The sequence below is a fragment of the Amphiura filiformis genome, chromosome 20, assembly GCF_039555335.1.
Source record: "Amphiura filiformis chromosome 20, Afil_fr2py, whole genome shotgun sequence".
In the NCBI taxonomy this organism is placed as follows: Eukaryota; Metazoa; Echinodermata; class Ophiuroidea; order Amphilepidida; family Amphiuridae; genus Amphiura; species Amphiura filiformis.
In genome coordinates, this window is record NC_092647.1 from 14,932,093 (window position 1) to 14,952,255 (window position 20,163).

Consider the following 20,163-nt stretch of genomic DNA (forward strand, 5'->3'; position numbering starts at 1 on the left):
TAAGTACACAAACAATTCTCGAAAATTATTAATAATAATAATAATAAAACGGCATTTATCCACGCTTTCTGGATTATCATCCCTCAAAGCCCGCTACGGGTCGATAGGCTGCCAAGCCCCTAAGGGCGGCGCAAGTTGACCTCAATGCTGAGTGTGACAGACAACAGGCCCGGGCTGATCCCCTGCTCTTTACGAAAAGGCCTGCAACTTTTACATGTCCAGATATTGCTCGTCTGGTACACTTATACTTATACTTAGTTCTCTGGGTTGATAGGATGAACACATTTTAATCTTTACCCAGAGCAGCCTGCGCACATAAACATTGAAAAAAAACCAGTGCATCTAGCCGCATTCGAACCGGTGACCTTCATATTACTAGTACAATGCTCTAGTCAACTGAGATACAGAGGCACACTGAAGAAGAGCTGAAGATATAATCTATAGGTATTAGGTATGAATGATGTTTGTCAATAAGTTTCATACCTATGTGACTTTGTGTATTTCTTATAAATATGCAGTTCTGATACCTTCCAATATAGTAATGCAACAAACATCATTTGAACCTAATACCTATAGGCTCAGTTTGCTCGACTTATTTTATGCTAGTATAACAAAGGTTGCGGGTTCGAATCACTGGCTGCTCTGGGCAATTCTCTATCCAATTGTTATTCCCATTCCCAATAATTCCTTACCCCTGACAGGGTGGAGCACTTTCTTTGTGATGGTTCACATCTGAACCAACAAACAGAATTTGAGTAGCCATAAAATACAATACAAATAAGATTGAATGGTTCAGACCTGAAGCATTAAACAGAATTTATGTAGTCCTAAATTACAATATGAAAGGGTTTTCATGTTTCATGCTCCTCAACCCGCAAATATTAAAATATTTATTCATATCTACCAACTTCGAGTTGCAAGTGTCAAATCATGAATTACATGTTCTATACCATTTGACTACAATTATCCTCAAGCTATTTTTGCAGTGTAGTCACAGGTGACAAGGAATAGGCTGTCCAGTGCAAGTAGTCCTATCTATTCCTTTGATAACAGGGTTGTAGCTAGCCTGATTTTAGTGGTGAGCTCTAAATTGCTAAGTCCATAAATGGCCCAGGACACAATCTTTTAAGTGAACGCGAGTGATCAGGGAACAAGCTGAGGGTGTATCACTCCCCCCCCCCTAAAAAAATAGTTTTTGTTCTTTTTATGATAAAAAAAAATAGTTTAAAAATTGGTGGGCGGGACCGCCCGGCGGCTGCCCACCATAGCTACAACCCTGTTTGATAATATGCCCACCAAATACATAATACTATCGGGTAGATCTAGTGAATAAATATAGCAATTATCTCTTTGGCCAATCTGCATCTCTTGCAAATATACTTTTAAAGTAGCTTAAATGTCCTTTATAAGCAGAACCAAACCAATATTAATTAGTAATGGTATTGTGCTATTCCAGATGAAATCAATATACCCTGTAAGTAAGACATGTCCTTAATCTTCCAGACAGGGGGGTGTGGATTTCAAATAGAGTCACCTATTCAGGGAGCCCCATTTAAAATTCACACTCCCTGTGTCGATGAACAAGGTGAAGTAATTGGATTTCAACTGGAATAGCCCATTGGTGAATTATGGGAACATGACCCAAAAGCCCCAAGCTTTGATGACATATTATTAGGCAAAGCAAACCTACAAAATACATTCAAGCATTTTAGCAGTTCAACCACCTGCAAATGATTGGGTGAATATTACGCATTTAAGGCATGTTGTTTGGCATAACCCAACCCTACTCACTTATGTTTTTACTAGAATAAATAGATACTGAACCCCTACCCTAATATACCATTTTTCACCCTGAAGTGGTAGTGACGTCAAGTCAACACGTTGAGGCACACATTTTTGCGTGTGAATCTATGCGGCATCTTAAAATATGAGTGTATGCCAGCGCTTTGAGCTTACGCTAGCGATTTGAACCTGCGCCCAATGAAATATGCACTGATGTCCCTGCCACATCAGGGTGAAAAATGGTATAGAGTTTCAGGAAAAGTACAAATAAATCCCCTTTCTTGACCATAATTTGTTATCCTCAAACAGGAAATATTCTTGTCCATTTTGAGCTAATTTTTGATCATCTCTTCAAAAATTCCTACATATTAATTGTTTTAACATCCAATTACACCAATTGAAAATGAATCATCATAATTAATATCAGCCTACTATGCCAAAAAAGCACACTTATTGTAAACCTCAGCTAATGTGAGCACTGATTATGTTAGTCCCCCAATGGTAGCAAGGATATGATTTTGAAAGCAAGTGAGTAGGGTCCAACCAATCACTCTTTTGTAGTACATAATATATAGTAATGTCAAGCTAATAAGTATTAGGCTTTCTCAATGGGAAATCATAATAAATTGTAGTATTTATTGTGGGTATGCCCTTGGTTATCACAGTTCCGTTGCAGCCTGTCCAAGTGTGACACACTATGACTGCAAGCTCACACATGGTGCTTAAACACTGCACTAAAGTATGCCTATCAATTCGTCGGCAGAGTGCAACACTATCGTAAGTGCAGTAGAATGCAATAGCTGCCATTTGCAACATTTCAATAAATGTACTTACTTTTAACCAATAACACTAGAAAAAACTCCCAACTACATGTAAAGGCGATATCTTAGGATTAGCTTCGTGGCCATCAGGAAAGTATACAGAACATCAACATTTTATATAATGAGCATGATGAGGGGTATTTTACAAAAGGCAGCTATTAGATTTTACTGCACTTACAATAGTGTTGCACTCTGCCGACAAATTGTATTTGAATGCAACAAGGGTTAAGTGGTATGTTACTATTATTCACTTCGAACTTATTACATTCAACCTACATAAAATGACATCAGATTTGTTGCTAACTAAATAAAATATACATCAAATCATGCGAGACACCAAATCAAATACATCGTCTTCTGCCAAATCTGTTTATTTGCTATATCGAGAGACAAATAGACGTCTCTCATCATTGTCGTCCGATTACGACAACTTAGGGTCTAGAACAAACAGTTTTCTAATTTACTAAAAGCATCATTACAGCATGCACAACAAATACTTTCATAAAATCTTGTACAAGAAACTTTTAAACCTGCAAAGTCAAACCTGCTCAATCAATAACAGAAAAGGTGTAGAATAACAGCTGCTGCCATAATAACTCAGGATTAGGAATATTTTAAGGATTTGGGTTTCAGCAGGGATAAGGATAAATATTAGGAATAACTTTAGGCCAATGTTTAGCATCAGGATTAGGGTTAAGATAACAGTAAATATTAGGGTTAGGATAGGGGTTAGGGGTAAGTTTAGGATGAGAATTTGGGGTTGTAGTCAGTCTCTGAATTGCGATCAAGTGGGAAATTCAATTTTTTTAAAGCCCATTTAATACTGTAAAAAAAAACACCAAAGAAGTTTTTTTACAGTGGTCAACAGGCTTTTGTTATTTTATAAAATTTCAGACAAACTGGGCATGGTACAAAAAGGAAAGCTGAAAAAAAATTTATATCAAATATAGAGTGGACACAATTTCCCACTTGAGCGCAGGTCTGAGACTGATTATAAGAGATGTTTTTATATTGAGATTATGGTTAGGGTAGGAATGGCAACCATAATCTAAAATTGTTACCAAAAAAATAAAATATTTTTTGGTATAGGTACATACCTTGCCAAATGTTGTCTGTGGTTCCTGTTGTTTTTTACCCTCTGGGAATGGAATGCTGGTAAACAGCTTCACAAGCTCATTGATCTTGTAGTCGGATATGTCCAGGCAAACATCGGGAAGCTCACCTAAAACTTTGATTCTACATATACAATAATAAACAAACAAACAAACAAACACACAAACAAACAACAAAAATAAAACCATGATAATTATAGCAAGTGAAAAGGGAAATCAATTTTAACAAAGTTACTACTACAAAAGTAAATGAGCAAGGCAAATAACCCTGCTGTGACCCGCTGTGACGAAACCCCCCATAAGTCACACTCAGCCATTTCAAAGTTGGGAAAAGGGGTGAAAAACCTTGCAGATTTTGTTTTTCAGTTTTTATTATTTTTGATTCCTTAATATGTTTACTTTAACCTACCACTGAAAACAAAATATGTCTAAAGCACCCAAATCTAGCATTTTCTGAGCCAAACCAAGTCCTTTAACAAGTCATTTTACAACTTTAAAGCCATTTTTCTTGCATTTTCCTTTCCCCCCCCTCCAACCCATGCAGTCTCCCTTAAATAAAATGAGTGACTTACTTGGCTAGTCTTGGATCTTCTACCATACATTTGTGTAGACCAATAGTAAGTTGTAATGGCTGTAGTAGATGTAATGGTGAACTATCAAGTATACGAGCTGCCTGCCAGTCATCATCTGCGAGATACCAATATGTTAGACGTTGGTATATTATAACAGGGACAACTTACAACACATACAAAGCGTATGGTGGTGGAGTTAAACGCCTATGTCGCGTAAAGCACACATGTTACATTTTGGAGACGTCTTGTCAACATTTCGCAAAGATGCTCTCATCATAAGATTTATAGCAAAATATTATAAGCAAGAGACAAAAGATGAAAAATGTGCTTCCATGTTATATCCATTTTATACAGATGGGCTGTACATGGGCTTCTAAATCAAAGAAAAAAAATCTTGAATTGTTTTTACCAAAACAACATCCCCAAAAAAATTCAAGGAAATGAAAGACTAAATAACCAAGTCTTTTCTCATGTCATCCTACTCAATCTTAACTCCAGACATGAGCCAAAATGGGCTATTCCATTTAATATCCACACTACCCCTGTGGAAGATTCTGGAAATATCTTCCACAGGGGGAGTATGAATTTCAAATGGAATGAACATATTAGGCAGCTCCATTTGAATTTCATACACCCTCTGAGAAAGATTCATCCTGAATCGTTCACAGAGGGAGGATGTGTTTCAAATGGAGCTGCTAATGTGTTTATTCTATTTGAAATTCATATTCCCCCTGTGGAAGATATTTCCAAAATCTTCCACAGGGGTAGTGTGGATATTAAATGGAATAGCCCAATGGAATGTCTAAGAAGTCATTTAAAACAGTTTCCTTCGCGCCACGGTGTATTTCCTCATTGTTTTTTGTGTTTGCTGTTTGTAATTGTATTTTCCCTTGCCTGAGATCGGTATAAATCTCAGTTGATCTAGGGGTTGTATGTTTTTCTTCTTTTGGTTAATAAAGATGATTGAATACAGAATAGTGAAACGTTACCTTTTGTGGCTAGGATGACTTGACAACTCTGCAGATTTAAGTTGAACTTATCATATGCTTTATCCATGAGAACATCCAATGCTTCATTCTGCCAAGAAAAAAATGTAAATTATGTTAAACAATGATCATAATTTCAAATTACGAAAACTTTTTGAAAAACAAACACGGTGTGAGTGATATTTTTCTCTTTAAAATCACACTAATTTTGCTGTAAAAGAATAGAAATAAAGGTTGCTGCCTATCCTTTACACCAAAATAATGTGTCATTGGCAGTAAAAATGTTTACATATAAATGGGTTTGGCTGCGCCTCACCCATTATTTACGTTTTACTGAGACAGACATATTATTTGGGTGTAAAGGATACAGCATTACCCTTTATTTCTTACATACACAAAACACCTTGTAGTGGAGTATTAGTCATATTAGAAATTCCAATTTAGTATTTGTTTTATGAGGGGAAAATCGGACCCACATAGTGCAATGTCCTGTATCCTGATTCAGCTAAGTCCTTTGATCATATTGAATGTCAAACAATGCATATTATAATCAGTAAGCACAACAAATGCACACAATTTACTACTAAATTCCATTTCAGAATTTTGCAGCACAAAGTTACATTATGAACAAATAAGATACAAGAACTTACGTATACATCAAGATACAGGATCCTGCAACTTATTAAACGTATGATATTAACTTTGATTAGTAGTACATGGTCCCCATTTAATTATTGGATCAATCAAACACCAACATTTCTAATCTATTGGAATAGTCTATAAGAGACATTGCATGTAACATGACACCCCACATGTAACATGAGACCTCACATGTAACATGATACTTTGTGTGTAACTGAGATGCCATATGTAACATGGGACCTTACATGGAACATGAGATCTCACATGTAACATGAGACTTCACATGTAACATGAGACCTCACATGTAACATGAGACCTCACATGTAACATGAGACCTCACATGTAACATGAGACCTCACATGTAACATGAGACCTCACATGTAACACGAGACCTCACATGTAACATGAGACCTCACATGTAACATAAGACCTCACATATAACATGAGACCTCACATGTAACATGAGACCTCACATGTAACATGGTGTGTGTAGCTGAGATCCCATATGTAACATGGGACCTTACATGGAACACGAGATCTCACATGGAACATGAATCACCATCTAACATGAGACCCCATGATGAACATGAGACCTCACATGGAACATGAGACCCCACATGTAACATGAGACTTTGTTTGTAACATGAGAAATATGAGAAGTTACATGTAACATGAGATCCAACATATAACATGAGACATCGTGTGTAACACAAGACCTTCATGTGTAACATGAAACCTCCTATAACAAAAGACAGTGACTTGCCAAAACAAATTCTGAATATAATACGAACAATTGGGAGCTATAGGGAGTGTGTCGACAAGAGCGCCACTCCTCACAGCCGGGGGTCCCTTTCCTTTTAGATGCAAAATTGTAATTTTTGGGTTATTTTTTTCCCCAATGTTTTTTTAAATCAACCATAAATGATTGTAGTACTTGGCTCTAGGTCCGGGGACTCTCAAAATCTGGAGGAAAAAAAAAAAATCTGTTTTTTTTTTTGATAATTAAAAAATTCAGAAATTGTTTGGAATTGATAAAACTTCGCATATCCTAATAAACTGGCATCTTTGAAAAGACCTCACAGGTAACATACAAATTCACATGTAACTTAAGACCTTACATATTCCTTGAGAGCGAGATCATTTAACCCATAGTGCTTTCATCCCCTTAAGATGACACCAAATTGTTAATTGCTTTTTATTATTTTTTCCAAAAAGGTAGTCTGTGGCAAAAACAACATGCTTGAATAGTGGATTTAGATTAATGCAATCCTATACAAAAGAGTGCGATTGACAGCTAGAAATTACATTATTCATTGGGTTGTTCCATTTAAAGTGCACTCTCCCTCTGTGGAAGATTTTGGAAATATCTGCCACAGGGGGCATATGAATTTCAAATGGAATGAGCACATTAGGCAGATCCATTTGAATTTAATACCCCTTTTGAGGAAGATTCAACCTGAATCTTCCACAAAGGGAGGGTGAATTTCAAATGGAGCTGCCTAATGTCCTCATTTCATTTGAAATTCATACTCCCCCTGTGGCAGATATTTCCAAAATCTTCCACAGAGGGAGAGTGCACTTTAAATGGAATAGCCCATTTCCAGCTTTTCCTACTGGACATTTTAATAAAACCATATATTCTCAATATATTGATTGAAACGGTTTTGAAATTGCAGTATTTATTTTTATTTAAAAAACAGTTACTTGTTTGGTGTCATCTTAATAACCAATCTCTCCAGTGCCCATGTGTGACTATCCACCTCTCCAGTGCCCATGTGTGATTACCCACCAGTGTATTTTATACAAATATATACTGCCATGAGAGGTTCTGGTTAAAACTATGGGCCCGAGGTGAGATCAATAGTACTATTTTCCTGAGGGGCGCAGCCCCGAAGGAAAATAGTATTATTTGATCTCAACGAGGGACCATTATAGTTTTAACCAGAACTTCGAATAAAGGCAGTATATATTTGTTTTATATACTTCATTAATATGTTCTTTGTTCGTTGATTGGTTAAAAGAAAATAGTATTTGACGTTTTGACTCTCCAGCTTCTATCCTGAGTAAACAGCACAACCAATTTAAGCACAACCTATATATATTTTGCCCTTCAAAAAAATCGAATAGGCTAAAATCAGGCTAACCAATTACAGCAGCGAAATCACGCTATGGCAGTTTCAAGCGTCGTGAACTGTTCCGTCGCATCAAATGCGCCGCATACGCCGAAGGCATGGTCAAAAGTACTATTTACGGCTTGGAGGTACTATTTACGGCTCATCCGGGACATTGCAAATACTATTTACGGCTTAGAGGTACTATTTACGGATAGGAGTACTGATGGTAAAACTATTTTTGGTCATGTGATCCACTTTTAACCAATCAATGAACAAGAATATATTAATGAAGTATATAATATGAACTATAAACTCATTTACCACAGTATCCTGTTTTTTCAATGGCGGCTTCTTCTTTTCCTTCTATAAAAACAATCATACCAACAATTCAACTTACACGATACCTTTATTTATTCAAGTACTAGCAAGCTCCATCCAATAGCTGCAGTGTTCCAATTGAAGCTAGGTTACCTTACCTTACCTATACTTATGTCAGGGCTTCCCAAATATTTTGTCCCGTGACACAAATTTCACAAGAAAAATATGACGAAACCCACAGCATAAAGCAAATGCTTTCCAAAACTTATCAGCAGTGTACCAGGCAAAATTTTCAATGGGCACAATTTCCCAGTCGTCCCGCTGACCGGCTGCTAGAATGACATTATCAGGACAGATGCGCTCAAAAATGGTCAATTTTATTGCCAAAATGGGTAAAAATTCGGTTACATGACCAATTTGATGGTACCCTAATGCACAGAGATGTATTTTTGTATTTTTTCCACTGACTTTCTCTCACACAGGGGGTGTAAATCTCCCACACAGGGGGTGTAGATTTTAAATGAAGTCACCCATTCAGGTAGCCCCATTTGCAATTCACACTCCCTGTATGGAAGATTTATGTGTTGTCTTCCATAGGCTGTACGGATTTCATCTGGAATCTGCAAGCCTACTGGCCATGAAAATAACTGTGGACACATTTGAAATGCCATTTAGCCTGCAGGCAATGTCCATGAAAGTTGAGACCCAGATCAGAACAATACAATTTAAATTGAGCTGTTAAGGTGGTTCGAAAGGCAAGGTTTAGGGAAATCACGAATTCCAACATTTTTGCAAATATCTCAAAAACCTTTCATGATACAATCTCAAGTGAGTTTGTGCTTATGTAGGGATATGTTGGCCATGTTATGAAGGTAATAAAACCGTTGCCATGGTAACCAAGCAGTCGCTATTGGCTTCTGACCAATCACATTCAAAGTTGGTTTTTTCCTGTTTTTTTCGCAAATCACTTCATTTTTCCCAATAGAAGTATACTCGCATGTTGAGTCATGTTCCTGCACACCTCCACTGATTTTCCCGTAAAAAGTTTGTAAGTAATATGGAATTTTTGGCCAAAAAACGAAAATTTCACTTTGACCCCCCCTCCACTGGGATTTTTTTTGGGGGAAAATCAGTGGAAGTGTGCAGGAACATGACTCAACATGTGAGTATACTTCTATTGGGAAAAATGAAGTGATTTAAAAAAACAGGAAAAACTAACTTTGAATGTGATTGGTCAGAAGCCAATAGCGACTGCTTGGTTACCATGGCAACGGTTTTATTACCTTCATAACATGGCCAACATATCCCTACATAAGCACAAACTCACTTGAGATTGTATCATGAAAGGTTTTTGAGATATTTGCAAAAATGTTGGAATTCATGATTTCCTAAACCTTGCCTTTCAACCACCTTAAGGCTTGTGTTTGTAATATGTATCAACCTTTTTTTAAACATATGCCAGCTCTTCTGGTTCTGCTTGATTCCTGAATTTTTGCAATGTACACATCATTTTCTTCCATCCATTGTTATATTTTATATATATCTTATTCTCTCACCTCAAGTCTGCGTCCAGTTGGTCTCTCCTCTGTCACTGTGTTCATCTTGAAATTACCCAAGTCTAAAACAAGAACACTGCCACTTCTGCAAAGTTAAAAACATTTTGCAAACTAATTAGTTAATTCCAATTAGTACAGTTAATAATTTAAGTTATATCATGTATATGTTAATCACTTAAGCCTGTGTAGCTCTAGCCTTTATCTGTTTTATCTTCTCCCCCTATTCCGGAAAAATACAGGACTAATTTTTTTGGACTTTTTTAGTTTGTTTTTGTTGTTGTTTTTTATTATAAAAATATTATCATGTTTTGCCAAATGAAACATAGCTAAATCCTAATCCTTTCATTAGTTCTAACTGGCAACGAAAATCAAATTTTAATTTTTGGTAAGAAGGGCCAAAAACATGCAGTTGATTTTTATGTACACAATATTTTTCTTCCTCAAGGCCTTTAAAGAAATGTACAAATTTGCAAAAAGTCAAGTCAGAGATTGGTTCTCTCAAAAACGTGAAATTTTAAGGCCACAAAAATATACTTTACAGTCGTCATCTGTGAAGGTAGTCTACTCACCCATCGTTGACGCCACACTCTGGTACGATAACATACGATGCCTTGACATCTATCTTAAGATCCAACACAGACTTGTTGTCTACCATATACTGTAGACCTGTGGAAGACTGTTCTGTTATGTCAACTAGAGATGATGCAGCTGCTGCTGATAGACTGCACAAAATGAAACAAAAAACTTGTTTTACCAATTCAGATCAATTAATCAAGTGCTAATGATTTCAAGTGTACTATACTGATGGATAAAAGCACTGTTACCATATGTTAAGCTGCCACTGATATTATGGAAATCGGGTTGCTTCAACAAGATATGCAACCATGGTACAAGTCCTCTCGAAAAAGCGCAAAAAGGGCAAGGTGATTTATAGTGCGCAACCCACAGGCACAATGCCTAGACATTGATCCACACGCCTCAGCACACTTTACAGGTTGTCGCTGACCTCTACAGCCCCACATCATTCCATAAACCATTTAACAACAAATTAGGGACTTTGCTGCTTCAAGAGTGCACACTCTAGACATTCCACAAATAACCTTCACAGCCAGGATCAGCTCCCCCAAGTTTCGTACGGGTTATAACAAGACAATTAGCAGTAAGTTCCTTGTCCAGGGAATTTCAAGCTAACTCAATTTTCCATGAGGCATACTAGGCACCGCCAGGGTTCGAACCCGCAACCTGCCAACCTCTTGCACCATAGTCGAACGCCTTATCGATTGAGCTAACTTGATAGATAGTAGATTAGATTGTAAAATAGATTGTAATTTCCACATAACAGCTTCTTATTATACCTGGGAAGGGTAAGGCAAGTGGGATAAAACCCCTTGCCCAAGTGCCAAACATATTGGCACTACATGATTTAAACCCATATCTATGCGCTACCTTTTAATAACAAGGCAATGCCTACTGCTCCACCATTATACCAAAAATATGGTATACATCATAGTTGCAAGCAGCAACAAAAGAACTATGATGCTGAAATTGATCTCATACTCCTTTGGTGTAATGTAATGATAACTGTTATGTTACCAAGAACAGGTAAACACATTAAGTAATGTAATTTACAAGTTGTGTCTGTCAAGCACACCGCTGAAATAATTGTGCCTTTACAAGAAAATATTAAAAATTAAATGCTGGCAAAAATAGAACCAGACAAAATGCTACTTACTCATCTAGGTGGACATTGTCTGGTGGTTCAAAGAATTTGGCAATTTGATTAACCGTGACCTGTGGGAAGTAAAAAAAAAACAGTAGCTGGAAATTAGAATGTAAGTTGATCCACTATTCTAGTGATATTCTAGTCATATAACCTTCAACAACTCTTCCAATACCTTTGTACAGGAGTCAACCGTTGTTAATCTGTGATGAATCCACACTTGTACGGTAGAGTATACCCAAACGCAAGCGAGAATATGTGTTATGCTTGACCATGTAAATTTGTCATGCCTGGAACCTGTGTGCGCATACAAGTTGAATTCTGTATTTTTTGGAGGTAGCAGCTAAACATTGCTGCTTTATTCTGTAGTTTTATTGCTGAAATCACCAATCTTTTTGTAAGGCTGAGTGGCAACGATTAACTGACATTCTTCATGAAATAATCCTTTAAATTAGATGATATTTAGCTTGTTTTTGTTGTTGAAAGGGATTCAATCATATTTCACCGTTGTTCATCACCGTTTAAAAACTTGCATCCGGCGCATCTGCATGGTTTACTTCGCTTGGGGAGCTAAAGCTGCCCTCGCAAAGTAAACCATGCAGACAGCGCGGACGCAACATTGTTAAACGGTGATGAACAATGGTGAAACATGATTGAATCCCTAAATGACCATGAAGCACAATGGATAGGATAGTCCACACAAATCTGATACTTACTGCATCATAGACAATTTTGAGAGGATTTGTGTTGAGTCTGATCCTCTGATCTGCTTTTCCATCTAGTGGGTTTGTTTCAAATAGGAGTGTTAGAAGAGATTCCAGTTGACCTTCAGTCTTGATAGACTCCACCATCTGTGGAAGTTTGTCTCCTGCTGCCGTACCAAACACGCTGAAATCATCTATCTTAAGCTCCAGCCTTTGAAACGGAGAAGAAAAAAACACTTGAGTTTGAATCTTACAAACACAAATACTTCAGTTTGCATTTATTGTAACACAAGGTTAATTTCTTAGCTTTGTCAAAGATAATGTTTATTTCCCAGTCTTGATGGCTAAGTTGAGGTTACTTTTAGCCTCGTAAGATATTGAGGCCAAGTTAAGGCTAATGTAAGGTTTATTTAACCTTGACGTAAGGGTAATACAAGTCTAACCGTCACAACAGAAATGTCAACCTCTTTCCAGGTTCCCACATTTGACAATATACAGAGATGCCAACATTAACATCCAGAAAATAGGGAGGATTCCAACAATAAATAGGGAGGTTTTCAAAAATAAATGCTACATCAATGGCACATAACTTGTCAGAAATAGGGAGGTTGTCAAATTTGAGTGTCAAAAATGACAAAAATGTTTCCAAAAATAGGGATCCTCCCTCTAAATAGGGAGGGTTGGCATCTCTGAATATATCATTTTGAGCAATGACATTAAGAACACTATTTCTTTGAATGACATACTTTCAGAATTGAAAACTGGACTTGCATCATGTTATTTTTGGCAGTTTGTAACCTCTATAATTTAGAAAATAAAAGTATTGTTTTGAGACCCAGTCATGTCTCTATCGCCTGATATCTCTATTCCAGGTGCAATCCATACACCCACTATGGAAGACATGGTCTTAATCTCTCACACAGGGAGTGTAGATTACCTCATTTGAAATCTACATTACTCCATTTGAAATCTACAACCCCTGTGTGGGAGATTAAGGTCATGTCTTCCATAGGAGGTGTATGGATTTCAACTGGAACAGTCCAATGGGCTATTCCATTTAAAATCTACACTACCCCTATGGAAGATTTTGGAAATATCTTCCACGAAGGGATTATGAATTTCAAACGGAATTAACACATTAGCAGCTCCATTTGAAACTCACACTCCCTCAGGGGAAGATTCAGGTTGAATCTTTCTCAGAGGGTGTATGGAAATCAAATGGAGCTGCCTAATGGGTTAATTCCATTTGAAATTTATCCTCCCTCTGTGACAGATATTTCAAAAATCTTCCACAGGAGTTGTTGTTTGTTTGTGTGGGTTTTTTTTTCAAATTCCTAATCCCAGCTTACTTTATGGCTTCTGCAGCAGGCCTCTGTTTGAATCCAGCTATTAGATCTGTTAGACTCAAGTTGAGAATCTCTGGCTTAGCTCTGCTGTCATCTATAAGCTTCACATAGGTCTGTCTGAGGCACACATGAGCATCTATGCCAACATACTGAATGGAAAGGGAAAAAATTGATTAAAGCCTTAATGTACGATCTTTTTTCAGAAAATACCTTTATTTGTTTTTTTGGCATATTTGTAATACTTACACATGTTCCAACTTAAATCTATGAGCAAACTGTCAAACTCGCCCTATTTGTAGTAAAACAGGATGATTTTTTGTTGGTCCGATATATTATCATAATTTTTCAGATCGTAGTCTCCTACAAAGCCAGTTTGGTTACGCTCCCTCCACATGCGGAGGGAGCGTAACCAAACTGGCTGTGTAGGAGACTAACTCTGAGGCCGCACTCGCCTTCCTAATCCAAAAGTTGAAAAAAGAGATATTTCGAGTGATAGATGTGAAGTTATGATGTTGTTTCTTTGCAAATTCCCAATGTTTTTTGCATCCAAATGTATTGGGAACTTTCATAATGATTGCATATTATCATTTTTGGAAGAAAAAAAGAAAATCTAAAAAATTAAAAAGATCGTACATTAAGGCTTTAATTTAAGCATTGTCATTTTAATTTTAAATATTAACAAGTAGTTCAAATTAGAAATTATGTGATGCATTATATATGTCACCTATTTGGTTAGGTAAGAAGTGACCTCTAAATGACTTTTAAAATCCCCAATAAATTTGTAAAGTCATACTTGACCTGAAATCTAATTTCAAACAAAATCTTGTTCAGAAGTAAGCATGGGAAAGTTAAGACAATAACATACCTCTTTTGGGAATGTAGGATCTGCGGCTTTTTCACTGTAACCGATGGCAGAGTACAGCTTGGATTTCTCCTCTTGAGTCATTGCACTGGCAAACTGATCTGTAACAACAAAATACAAAGTTAGATTTATTTTGTCTATCAAACATTTTGCACAAAGCTATGATGGATTTTTCCTTTTATTGTGCTTTTAGTCAATTTTTTCTTGTTTTTGTCTTTTTAGTAACTAAAAAGAAGCCTGTAAAAATACCCAGCGCATACGGCTACGCGCTAGGATGGCTTTCACATACGTGTGCACGAGGCACTTTGAGAACAAATTTACAAGATGTATCAGTTATTGGTGGTAACAAAAGTTATGTATAATATAGGGGCAAGGAATCCAGTTACTACACTGGAATTTCAGTGACTCAAGACAAACTCAATTGAGTCACTGAACGCGATGTGTTATGCGTGACTGACATGCACTTGTGCGAATTTATGCAAGCGTAAGCTCCAACTTATTGACTCACGCAATAACAAAAACCAAATACTTTTTGCCTATTATAAACCGAACAAACTTAAGTGGGAGCTTAAGAAGTTGTGGGCTGCATGTGTCCTGCCAAACCACAGGTTAACCCCTATTCTAAAACATACATTGATATCGCCATGTGAGATGACGCTACATGTAAGCTTATACTGTAAAGGTGCATGTTTTTGCACAATTTTTTTTTTTGTGCATTTCCAATTTTGAACTGTTCCACTTGTTTATAATTTTATGATTCTAAGTGTCCTCACATTGACCTACACACAAAATAAATATATTTGTGCCTTGTTATTTTCACAGTAGTTACTTGAATGTAGAGAAGTGCGAAAAGTGGAAAAGTGTGCAAATAAATGTTGTGTGAAATTGTCCACTTTTACAGTACATGTAAACTGAGCTCAAAAAGAAACTTAAAATACTGTCAATCAAAATGAACCAAAATTACACACAGGATTACCTTAATACTCTACTCAAAACACATGTCAGTAACCAAGCAGTTGTCCAACTGACACAGCAGCAAAATGCACTGTCATGGGACAGCTTCCTGGACTTCCTTCACTTTCACAGCCCAACATTTGGCACCCAGGACAAAAAATCTGTGAGAATGCACACACGATCCTTGCACAGATGACAAAATGGTGCTGCTTTCTGCTTTTCATACACTTTTTTCATGAAACAGGGCTGGGCTGTGAATGTGGTCCAGGAAGCTGTCCCATGATAACTGCTTGGTTACTGACATGTGTTAAGAGTAGAGTATTGAAGTAAATCTGTGTGTAATTTTGGTTCAATTTGATGGACAGGATTTCAAGATATGACCTTGTGAAAAATTATAAGTTTCTTTTTGAGCTCAGTTTATTATTTTAACAGTTGCCAACCAACCCATACCCTACCAGCAAGTTCATCTAATTGCCCTGGTTTCTTCTCCTCTGCCTTCTTCCCTCCACCAAACCATCCACCAAACCAGCCTTGTTCTGCTTTCTGCTTCTTCCTCTTCAGACCAAGCCGTATAAAGTCCATCTCTGCTTGCTGCCGACACATTGTGATGGAGAAAACACTCATCTGCTTCTCATATTTCTTTTCAGAAATAAAGATAAAAACGATGAAAATGGAATATCAATACATGTATATAAATAAAAATATATGAAGAGCTTATTTCCAAACCGTGTTAAGTCCACAACCACAGGCTTCTCATTTACTTGTGTGATACAATCACAATTACTTTGACAAGTTTGACATTAGCAACAATGAGTTGTACCATCAACAAGCCATTATTTACCATAACAATGCTGGTTAACAATATGCAGACTATTGTTCTCATTTGGGAATCAAAGGCCTCATACAGTATTGTTACTGTGCATCCATCCACTGTTTGCTTTGTGATGGTGCATCCAACTGAGATTATAGTCCAACACTCACTAGTGAGTCAACTGGACAGAGATGTCCTCAGGTATAGGCACTTATAAATATTGCATGTATGCAGTGTTCAAAGATGGACAACATATTTTGATCATAGATGGTAATAATATTGTAACAGTGTCCCAACAGAGACAGAGACAAAACTATATTGTTTTATGACATGACTTGGCTGTATCAACACGCTATAATGAAAGTCAGAGATAAAAAGAATTTATCGCGTCTTATGTCATCTGTCAATCAAACTCTAGCACAGTTTGTTTACAAGTGTCGTGATGATGACTTGCGGAACGCGGCGGTATAACCGGACGCCTTATTGCTAATTATGCGCCTTCAAACATACAAACCATCTCCAAAGTTAGGTCTTTCTTTCGCGAAGGCATCATGTCAACAATGCCTAGAAAAGTTGCTTTTTGCCTTGTAAAAGTACGTAATTTTTCACCATTTTCTGCTATTCCTTTTCTCCGATCTGCACCAGATAAATCGGCCTTCCTTTTACGCTTATTAAACAAACCAATCAAGGATCGTAATTGACAGTGACATCAGACACAATAAATTTTGTTTATCTCTGTCTTTCATTACAGACTAGTCAGTCATTCTTCAACCAAAGGGAAAACTAATTATCAAACTCTATGCTCCATTTTAAATCTCACATATTCCGGACAAAATTATTTACCTCTAGATTTTCAATCATATCCTTGCCTGGTTTGCTAGTGTCCAGTTTCTTGAGATAGGCTTCCGTGTATTCTTTACACATACGTCTATGTTTCCTGATGTGTTCCCATGACCACATCTTGTGACGTCTCCGTACAGTCTCCTCAAGGACACAGTTGTATGCATAGTGCCACCTACAACATTTGATGCAGAGATTGAAGTTAAAGGTGCATGACCAGATTGTAGTCCAATTGTAACACATTGTTTTGTATACCTTAAGGGGGGTACTACACCCATGTGGTAGATTTGTGACTCTTTTTGCATTTTTCTCAAAAACTAATAACACGCTGGTAACAAAAGTTATGTATATTATTGGGGCAAGGAATCCAATTACTACACTGAAATTTCAGTGACTTAAGACAAGCGGTTCAGTATATATGACAGGAAATGAGGTACATCCTAGCGGTACCTCTTTTCTTATCATAAATAACGAACCGCTTGTCTTGGGTCACTGGAATTCCAGTGTTGTAATTGGATTCCTTGCCCCTATAATATACATAACTTTTGTTACCAGTGTGTTATTAGTTTTTGAGAAATATGCAAAAATAGACACAAATTTATCGAGGGGTGTAGTACCCCCTTAAAGAAACTTAAGAACCAAACTTTATTCTGTTCACACCTCGCGATGATGCAAACATCTACTGATACTACTGAAAAATTATTCAAGGATCATACACTGACAATACTCATTAGAGTCTTTCTAGTCTGTTCTCATGGTGCTGACCAAAGTGTTATTCAGTGTTCTTCAGTACTTGGTAAAGCAAGTGTTCTGTTACTTGAAAAGGCCAAAAAAAAAAGGTTTGTCTCAAAGCTTGCGCGCGCATTTGTAAAATCTCGCGATTTAAAAAGAAATTTCACCTCAAAATACCATTAAAATACCAAATACACATTTGTTTTCAAACCACTCGTGAGCTTTGAGACAAACCTTTGTTTTTTTTGGCCAAATTATTGAATGAAATACCACAAATCTGATTTACAATGTTAACCCCATGAGAACTACCTGCCGATTGGCCAAAAAGAAGTTTTCATTATCAATTGGACCAATCAGCAACATTGTTAGAATGATTTCACCACGCAAAAAAAATTAGGGTAAAATGTTAGATCGGCAGATAGTGCTCAGGGGGTTACTGCCAATAAATAAGCCTGGTCCTTTCCTTCTTTTTATATAGTGTATATAATAGCCAAATTCAACATTTAAAAAAATGAAATGATTGAAAAACGGAGTATAACAAGTTTGAATCGCCTTAAATGCTTTCTAATCAATTAACTTACCATTTTTTGGCATTGCCTATGGCAGGGCAGTCAGGCTTGTATTTCCTAAAGGGATCATTGCGTGCCATGCGTTCAAACGACTCCAATGTGAGCATCACATCACGGAACTATAATGGGAAAGAAATTGAAAACCACTCAATTTATTATTCCAATTACTTTACCTAGCACATCTACTTAAAGAAATATGAGCTGATAATGACTGTCCCCTGAGGTTCCAAGGACCTTTTTACTTAATTTCATTGGAAATTACATGTCTAATTTTTACTAATGCTTTAAGCAACCAAAAGTTTGATGTTGTCCTATGAAAGGAAGTCCTTTCGTTACGGGAAGGGGGTCAAAACGTCAGAGTACTTTTGTCAAAACTAGTTAAAATATTGGTTAAAGGTGGTCACTGGAAAAGAGATAAGGACAGGAGGAAAGAAATGAGTGGGAACTTGACAAGAGCATCACAGGGATCCATAAGATTAAAAAGGAGCAAATTTATGTGTGTGATTTATGTTCCAGAAAGGACATTTTAAATGGCATGCTATTTTTTAAGTTGACTACATCAAAACCATAAATTGTATTCCACAGATGGACAATGGGAATCTGTAATGCCAAAAAACTTAATCTTTAATGTTTGATAATTTCATATTTTCATTCACTATTTGTTACAATAAACTAAAAACTCTAAAAAAGATATGATAAGTACATTAGAGAAAACAAATACAAAAAAAAACTGAGTCTTGTGTCAGCCTGTTTCTGAAAAAAAAATGAAAAGACATTTTTCTTAAGTGTTAAAATATTCTTTAATGATACAGTACCTGCTGCTGTCTGAGTGCTACACCAATACTGTTGACGACAAGATTCAACCATGCTTGTGGCGTGGTTAAGTCATTACCAGGCTTGGGATTTATCCTCAGCTGAGCTTGAGATGATATGGGCTCCACAACTACAAATACAATATAAAAAGTACCATTAGCAAGTGTTAAGGGGGTACTACACCCCTAGCCAATTTTTTGCTTATTTTTGTGTTTTTCTCAAAAATTATAGCGCATTAGTGACAAGTAAGATATGTATATTATAGGGGCAAGGACTACAACTACTGCACTGAAAATTCAGCAACTCAAGGCAAGTACAGGGTGTCCCAAAAGTAACTTAACATTGTAAACTGGCCATAACTTGCGTTTGGTTAATAGTGTTGTTACAAAAATTGTACAGTATGTAGATAATTCTTTTAGAAATGTTATGATATCAAACATGCCTATGTGGTCACGACCCTTTGGCATGAAATTAACGGATATCTACCGTACCGTAAAACTCATTTTTATAAACGCAAAAATAAATCTCTTCATTTGAGACGTGATACACGATATAATGTGTTATCGTTTTCAAATCTGTTTTGTTTAATTATGCTATGTTTGTTTGATTGTTTGTTTGTTTTCAAGGCGTCATCTTCATTTTGTGCTTTATCTGGATTTTATATGGAAACTGCTTAAGATCTTTTCTGAGGATTCGATGAACAGTTGTACGCGGTACGTGGTTCTCCATTGAAAGTCGATGTACTGATAGTCTTGGGCTTGTCGCTACCGCTCTTCGTATGACATCGATGGTTGTAGCCGATCTTCCTGTTCTTCCCGAGGTAGATCATGAACAGATCCGTTGATAGGAATTTCTGCACTAGTTCTGCTGGATTGTATTTCAGCCGGGTGCATAATTTACATTAAAATG

The 20,163-nt window shown here is 36.8% G+C and overlaps 1 protein-coding gene across 1 annotated transcript in view; it reads right to left on the reverse strand.

Annotated features, from left to right (window-relative positions):
* The window catches only part of LOC140141806 (intermembrane lipid transfer protein VPS13A-like), a 172,320-nt gene that overhangs the window by 111,544 nt on the left and 40,613 nt on the right, over positions 1-20,163 (reverse strand). The window contains exons 9-21 of the mRNA XM_072163669.1: positions 19,257-19,384; positions 18,454-18,560; positions 17,144-17,315; positions 15,945-16,128; positions 14,539-14,636; positions 13,677-13,822; positions 12,340-12,538; positions 11,636-11,694; positions 10,473-10,625; positions 9,904-9,988; positions 5,277-5,364; positions 4,288-4,402; positions 3,701-3,839 (exon numbers count right to left, since the gene is read on the reverse strand). Coding sequence (XP_072019770.1) covers positions 3,701-3,839; positions 4,288-4,402; positions 5,277-5,364; positions 9,904-9,988; positions 10,473-10,625; positions 11,636-11,694; positions 12,340-12,538; positions 13,677-13,822; positions 14,539-14,636; positions 15,945-16,128; positions 17,144-17,315; positions 18,454-18,560; positions 19,257-19,384 — 1,673 coding nt within the window. The remainder of the gene's footprint in view (positions 1-3,700; positions 3,840-4,287; positions 4,403-5,276; positions 5,365-9,903; positions 9,989-10,472; positions 10,626-11,635; positions 11,695-12,339; positions 12,539-13,676; positions 13,823-14,538; positions 14,637-15,944; positions 16,129-17,143; positions 17,316-18,453; positions 18,561-19,256; positions 19,385-20,163) is intronic.